The sequence below is a fragment of the Camelina sativa genome, chromosome 8 (genome assembly GCF_030686135.1).
Source record: "Camelina sativa cultivar CO46 ecotype springtype chromosome 8, ASM3068613v1".
In the NCBI taxonomy this organism is placed as follows: Eukaryota; Viridiplantae; Streptophyta; class Magnoliopsida; order Brassicales; family Brassicaceae; genus Camelina; species Camelina sativa.
In genome coordinates, this window is record NC_141887.1 from 20,897,469 (window position 1) to 20,904,492 (window position 7,024).

At 36.9% G+C, this 7,024-nt stretch overlaps 2 protein-coding genes across 2 annotated transcripts; one reads left to right on the top strand and one right to left on the bottom strand.

Moving 5' to 3' along the window:
- The first annotated feature begins 457 nt into the window (after window positions 1-457).
- LOC104719075 (serine/threonine-protein phosphatase PP1 isozyme 6) lies at window positions 458-2,765 on the top strand. The gene is made up of 4 exons (XM_010423770.2): window positions 458-875; window positions 1,315-1,874; window positions 2,201-2,413; window positions 2,557-2,765. The coding sequence occupies exons 1-4, from the start codon at window positions 698-700 to the stop codon at window positions 2,572-2,574; spliced, it is 969 nt and encodes a 322-aa protein (XP_010422072.1). The 5' UTR covers window positions 458-697; the 3' UTR covers window positions 2,575-2,765.
- A 108-nt stretch (window positions 2,766-2,873) lies between these two features.
- Window positions 2,874-5,418, bottom strand: LOC104707424 (protein SGT1 homolog B). Its single transcript, XM_010423771.3, has 10 exons — window positions 5,055-5,418; window positions 4,707-4,776; window positions 4,476-4,600; window positions 4,256-4,382; window positions 4,079-4,175; window positions 3,896-3,961; window positions 3,679-3,817; window positions 3,476-3,555; window positions 3,297-3,401; window positions 2,874-3,189 (listed from the first exon to the last, which is right to left on the bottom strand). Exons 1-10 carry the CDS (start codon window positions 5,212-5,214, stop codon window positions 3,082-3,084), a joined length of 1,077 nt encoding a protein of 358 aa, XP_010422073.1. The 5' UTR covers window positions 5,215-5,418; the 3' UTR covers window positions 2,874-3,081.
- Window positions 5,419-7,024: the final 1,606 nt, after the last annotated feature.

A 7,024-nucleotide genomic window follows, 5' to 3' on the forward strand; every position in this document is an offset into this window, starting at 1 on the left:
TTGTAAAATCTATAATTGAATCACATATAATTTTAAATTTTAAATAAATCATTTAAAATATTAAATTCAAATACATCATCCCTTAGTTTTTTTGGACAGGTCAGAAATTACCGGTCAATTCAAAGAGCTTTGGGTAAAACCGTAAAAGTTACCAATCCGAACCATACTCGATAGATAACTTAGTTCTTAACCAATTCTCTGATCGATCATCAAACCGACCCTAACTAAATCTAAACCGAATTTCTATCATAACCAAATTGTTCCTAAACCTTTTTAATACCCAAAGTTCCAAAACTCGAAATATGGGGAAATATGTGAACCGAACCGAACCGAACCTGATTGCGGTTTAGATTTAACCTGATTGATACCTGAATGCGAGTCCTAATTCCTAGAGCACACGTGCAGATGAGAGAACTTGTCATGTGCGGGAACTAAGTAGGTCGCGTCCTCACCCCTCACGCTCCTTTGGCTTTTGAGTTTTGTGGATGATTAAAAATGAAAATTACCGCCTTTATTAAAAAATTTCTAGGGTTTACAAAATTGGCTCTCTCTCTCTCGCTACTTAAATCTCTCTGTTTCTTCTTCTCCGTCAACGATACAATACCCAGAGACGCCGGCGGTTATATAAATCGTCGGATCTCTGTGGATTCATCAGCCGACAAGTTTTCGGTATCTAATTTTGGGGTTGTTTGCTTCGATGGACAAGACATTACTTGACGATATAATACGGCGGCTTTTAGCGACGAATAGTGGAAGAACGGTGAAGCAAGCACAGATTACTGAGGCGGAGATACGGCAGCTATGTTTGGCTTCCAAAGAGGTTTTTCTCAGCCAGCCTAATCTCCTTGAGCTTGAGGCTCCTATCAAGATTTGCGGTATATGTTTTTTCTCTGTTTACATTTATCATGAATTCGTTTTTGCGTTGTGGGTTTTTGAAAAAAATGTGATTTTTTTTTTGGAATGTGTAAGTAAGTATTGTTGTTGGGGAAGCTTAGCTTTGTGAGCTTTAGGCTTACTTTGAAATGATTTGAATATGTGTATGTTGTAAGTTAGTTCATTGGTCTTGCTGTGGAGAAAGGACCTGTTAGCTATGATGCATAACCTGAAATTAGAATCTCTCCTGACATGTGACTATAAGAAAGAGCAGAACTTTTCATTTGATAGCCAATAGTTTTGTTTACTAGTGTCTGAATTTGGTGTATGATAATTATCTTCCACTGTGCTTACATGAAAATTTAAACAACACTCTCTGCTGCTATGAACTTTATGGTTTATAATTGTTTGAAGGTTTTAAGTTTATATGTTGATGAGCAGGGGATGTTCATGGGCAGTTTCCAGACCTTTTGCGGTTGTTTGAGTATGGTGGCTATCCGCCAGCTGCAAATTACTTGTTCCTCGGGGATTATGTTGATCGTGGTAAGCAGAGCATAGAGACGATATGCCTTCTTCTTGCCTATAAGGTCAAATACAAGTTCAACTTCTTTCTTCTCAGAGGCAATCACGAATGTGCTTCAATCAACCGTGTGTACGGATTCTACGATGAATGCAAAAGAAGATACAATGTCCGCCTTTGGAAAACTTTCACTGAGTGCTTCAACTGTCTTCCTGTTTCTGCTCTCATTGATGATAAGATCCTTTGCATGCATGGTGGACTATCGCCTGATATTAAGAGCTTAGATGACATCAAGAGAATTCCTCGTCCTATTGATGTTCCTGATCAGGGAATTCTTTGTGACTTGTTATGGGCTGATCCTGACAGAGAGATTCAAGGCTGGGGGGAGAATGACAGAGGTGTCTCATATACTTTTGGGGCTGACAAAGTTGCTGAGTTCCTTCAAACTCATGACCTTGATCTTGTATGCCGAGCTCATCAGGTAAAGCTAATCCACACTAACAAGTTAGTCATTAGGTTTGAATAGAATAAATGCTCGTGGTATTTAGGTGATATTGAGTATTTTAGGGGGTGTTCTGGAATTCATTCCTAGGGTTCTCTCTTTGATTCTCTGTATTGGTTTGTTCTTATCTGTAACCATTCTCTGATTTCAGAGAGTTAAGAAAACATAAATCAGTTGTCTAACCAAATCAAATATATGATATAACTGCTGATATTAGGAGACCTTTAGATTCATGGACAGTCTCGTTAGCGCAACGGTCTGTAGTTTGTTCAGCAAATCATATTTTTCACATGCGGATTGTGCAGGTTGTAGAAGATGGATATGAGTTCTTTGCAAAGAGACAACTGGTGACAGTATTCTCTGCACCCAATTACTGTGGCGAGTTTGACAATGCTGGCGCAATGATGAGTGTTGATGATAGCTTAACATGTTCATTCCAAATCCTTAAGGCATCTGAGAAGAAAGGAAGATTTGGATTCAACAACAATGTTCCTAGACCAGGAACCCCACCTCATAAGGTAATCTATATACTATCTCCCTCGTATATATAGATCCACTTTGGTTGATCGATTTTGACCACAATGTTTGTTACCTCTCCATCGATTTTGTCAATGTAGTTAGATCTTTGGATATCAGGTTGATATGTGAACTTTTTATTCAGGGTGGAAAAGGTGGTTAAGTCCTTTATACCAATGTGGGAATCAATTAAAGAGTGAAGCCAATGGGTTCGAAGATTGCAACAGTTTGTTTTGTTAGATTGTTTTTTGTTTGGTTGAGGCAACAGTTTGTTTTGTAATATTGTGGAAAATGTACACAGCATTTTTCAACTGAAGAAAGTTGGGTTTATACATCTAACCTTTTAGACCACAATGCAAGAATGTCGACAAACGTTTAAATAAGTCTATCGATAAAACACACAATGCAAGAATGTCGAGAAACGTTTAAATAAGTCTATCGATAAAACACACAATGCAAGAATGTCGAGAAACGTTTAAATAAGTCTATCGATAAAACAAACTTGCGAGATTAGTTTTCTAATACAATTTCAAAGTATCGGAACGTTCGTTGAGACCACAGGCAAGAATGGAGAGACAAATTCAAGGAAAAGACGAAAGAAATCTTAAAAGTTCGAAAGATTTGTCATATTTTTTTTTGACAAAAACCAGAAAAGAAGATTATAAAAAGATCAATACTCCCACTTCTTGAGCTCCATGCCATCTGGTGGAGTGCTTTCCACTTTCTTAGTCCCAACTTCTTTCCAGTTTGTCGACAGTACGGTCCCGTTCGACTCAGCCTGTCAAACACGAAAACCACCCGGGCAGGCAGGCATATCATCAGTCAAAAGCAAAGGAGAAAGTTATTAAACCAAAAAAGTAAGGACCAAAGATTAGATTTGCTCACAAATGATTTGTTCATGGCTCGCCTCATGTCCTCATCCGCACTTGAGTATATGTCGCTGAAAAATTTGTTCATAGCTGCATCTCCATCAAGCTTCTCATCCTTCTCCTGCAAAATTCAAAAGAGTGGTAAGCAGAAAGAATAAAGTAAAGCAAAGCCTCTAGAGTTAATAAGAGACGGACCTGTTTCTTCACTTCAGCTTCCAGCTTGTCCCAGTCTTTTGCTGGCTTAGAAGATGGGTACACTGGTCTCTGCGCCACTGCTGCATATTTACACATAAAATTAAACGAGATGAGAGACTGTTTTCAGTTTTGTTCAAGGTTTTACAATTGTGGTTCAGAATAAATAAAAGTAAACGATAGGAATGGTATCTTCTGAGATGAACCTGATGAGACATTGGGTTTGGGCAGAACACCTTGCCCTTTGCCATATTCAAGGGAAGCCCACGTGATTATCTCTGCTTTTGCAAGACGGATCTCAACTTTGGTTGACAACACTTCGTATCTGCACTTCTCTGGTATGATCTGAATAATTAAATGAAGAAAGATTTAGTAAAGAGCATATGTAAACACCACAAAAATTCATTTGTCAAATTAATATACCTTCCCGAACAATCTCGGCTGAAGATGATAAGCTTCCTCTCCAGCAACATCAATTACAACACTCAGCTGCACAAAAAAAAGTCCAGATAAATATCTCAAGTCAATACAGAGAGTGAGATTACAAGAGATAGGTTCAGTTAAAACTTTAAAAGTAATGAATTCATCTAATTGCAGGATACTCACAATCTGCTCACCAAACTCGACAGTTACTTTCTCCTTTGGTATTCCTTTAGCAAAAATTGTCACAACCGCTTCCTCTGGCTTCTGGTAAAACTCATGTCTGTAGAGACATAAAGTTATGAGTACACAGTGATTCTCAAAAATTAAAATAAGAATTTACGTGTTCAATAACTAGACTACCTGAACATGGGTTTGGCAGGTGCTGCAGGAGTTGGAACAGGAGGAGCATCAGCTTCTGTTGCTAGTGGTGTTGACGAGCTTGAAGCCAAACTCGGTGGCACTGGTTGAACCAATTCTTTCTCTTCTTCTGAACATGGATAGAAAGACTATTATTATAAACCTAAACTCAGACACACACAAAAATCGTTTAGTACTTTAATTCTTAAGCTGTGGAACATACCTGCAATGCGAAGATCGCATTCATCAATCATCTTCTTAAACTTTGAGTCATTAGGTGCAACAGAAGCACCCTTTTCCAGGGCTGCTTTAGCAGTACTGTACTCCTCAAGCTTCATACAAGCAGTTCTGCAACAATCAGAAGATAAGAGCATGATTCCAATTAAACTTAAAATACAAACATCAAATCATCATTAAACTTAAATACAGAGAGCTCATGACAATAATATCATACCCCTTCCTGAGGTAGGCTTTTGCCAACGTAGGTTCCAACGCAATGGCTTTGTTCGCATCTCCAACAGCTTCTGCTCATTATACAATTCACAAAAGATTAAAAAAAAAATTATAATCAGATCACTCAAGCAAGAAGCAGCAATAACCAAAACAGTACAAATTACTCAAATCAATCAATTGAGTAGAAATCCTTATCCGAATCAAGGTAACAACACATCTCACAAACAAAACCCTAAAACATAACTAAACACCCCAAAAAGCGTCAACGAGGCAAGAGGAAGACGAATCCTCCAATAAAGGTTCATCCTTTTTTACGATGAGAAGGAAGAGAGAGTGGTAATATTATTACCAGTGAAGCTATCGAGTTTGATGTAGGCCTGAGCACGATCGGCGAAGAAGGCGGCGCAATTGGGATCCAAGTCAATGGCTTTGGAGTATAAGTCAACAGCAACATCGAAGTCATCATCTAGAAAAGCTTCTGTAGCTTTATCAGCCAATTCCTTCGCCATTGAATCTGATCAGAGGATTTGAGAGAGATACGCACAAGACTAAAGAGAGAGAGAGAGAGATTATAGAAGAAGAGATTCGTAGACCTTTTGGTTTTGTGTTTGATCTTTTTTGTTTTCTCTTTGAGTTAGAACGTTTTATTATATACCACAATTAGGTCATATAGAAAAGAAAAAAAAATTAGGAAATTAGACTTTTTTTTTATTATTATTATTTACATTAAAATTGAATCTTGATAAATTCAGAAAAAAAAATTTTAAACCAAAGACAAAAGGTAATAATACAGATTAAAAGAAGAAATAGTAAATTTAAGTATAAAGGATACCATAATCTAAAAGGTAATATTTTTTTTATAACATCAAAACGCAGTCTATCTGTGTCAAAAATATATATTTATAATATATACTATGTATATTTTAATAATATATCAAAAAAGAGTAAGATATATATTAATAATTTATATTATGTATGTGTTTATATACAATTTTGTCTCCAAAAAAAAACCGTTTCTCTCCCTACGACGAAGAAGGCGACTCTCTAGAAAAACTAAGCTTTTTGTACTCTTCTCTGTTTTCTTTTCGTTAGTATTTCCCCAATTTCTATTAGTTACTTAACTAGTTTTTACGGAGACTGTGGCGACACTCCACAAAGCAATTTCAGGAAGACGAGTTAAACCGGCAATTCCACACGATGAGTTTTGGATGGGTCATCATGAGTCTGGACCGAGTCATGTTGAATTCGGGTTGGGTCATGGTGAGTCTGATAAATGTTTGGTTACATTGAAATCGTGTGTTTTGGATAATTCGGATCTACTCGGATCTAATGTCGTGGACAAGTGGTGTTGTGATCTTCCTTTCCTTTTGATGATAGTTATCAAATCTATTTCTCTTCACCTTTATGGTGAGGATTGTTATTCTCTTTGCCGGTGATGTGGTTTTCTTGGGACATCTCTCCTACTCTTCGGCAGTTATCTCCACACCGAAGCCCATGATTCGATATGATGCAGTCTTGTTCTCGCAGATCTACAATTACAATTGGAGATGTTGGGATTTGGTGTTTTCACAACCGTTCTCGCATTTCACGGTGGTCAATCAAGCCGCTGAGACCAATCGTTTCATCATTGTGGAAAAACCGGAGAATTCAAGACTTGTTATTGCGGCGATACTCAGATACTGGGGACAAGCAGGTTTGCTTTGGAGACAACATCCATGGAAACCACCATGGAGAAAGTGGCAATTAGGAGATGAAAATATGGTGACAATTACCTATGGAGGAGAATCAGAAGATGGTTTATTTCATATCAACAACAATGGAGTTTAAGCACAACCAATACCAATGACATCTCTGTCTATATAAGAGTTTCGATCAATCTCAAGGTGTTGCGATGTAACAGATGAATCGCTCCCTATGATTTTTAAATGCGTTATCGGTATTTCATCAGCAAAAAAAAGATGATTCTTAAGCAAGAAAATTACACTAGATTGATGGAAATGATGAAGACGAATAAGTTTTTTCTTTGTCGTTTAACTATTGGTTGTATTATTCGCATTGTTAATCTTGTGCATTCTGATTTATATAAAAAAAAAAAATTGATGTAAAAAAAAACGATTTTGTCTCGAAATTACATATTTTATTTTAACTAATGTGTTATATAATAAGTATATCAAATAGAAATTTGGAAAGACAGGTCAATGTTAATCGGTGAATGATCGGTGATCGATGATATAATGGTTTGAGGCAGGTGTATTTACAAGACGTACAATTGATTAATAAATTTGCAAATATGGATATATACTATACATACAAAATTCA

Coding starts and splice junctions, on each gene's coding strand:
- LOC104719075 (XM_010423770.2), top strand. CDS start 698: ATGGACAAGACATTACTTGACGATATAATACGGCGGCTTTTAGCGACG. Junction 876..1,314: donor GGCTCCTATCAAGATTTGCG/GTATATGTTTTT, acceptor GTTGATGAGCAG/GGGATGTTCATGGGCAGTTT. Junction 1,875..2,200: donor TTGTATGCCGAGCTCATCAG/GTAAAGCTAATC, acceptor CGGATTGTGCAG/GTTGTAGAAGATGGATATGA.
- LOC104707424 (XM_010423771.3), bottom strand. CDS start 5,214: ATGGCGAAGGAATTGGCTGATAAAGCTACAGAAGCTTTTCTAGATGAT. Junction 4,176..4,255: donor CCTGCCAAACCCATGTTCAG/GTAGTCTAGTTA, acceptor ATGTCTCTACAG/ACATGAGTTTTACCAGAAGC. Junction 3,402..3,475: donor AAGCTGAAGTGAAGAAACAG/GTCCGTCTCTTA, acceptor TGAATTTTGCAG/GAGAAGGATGAGAAGCTTGA.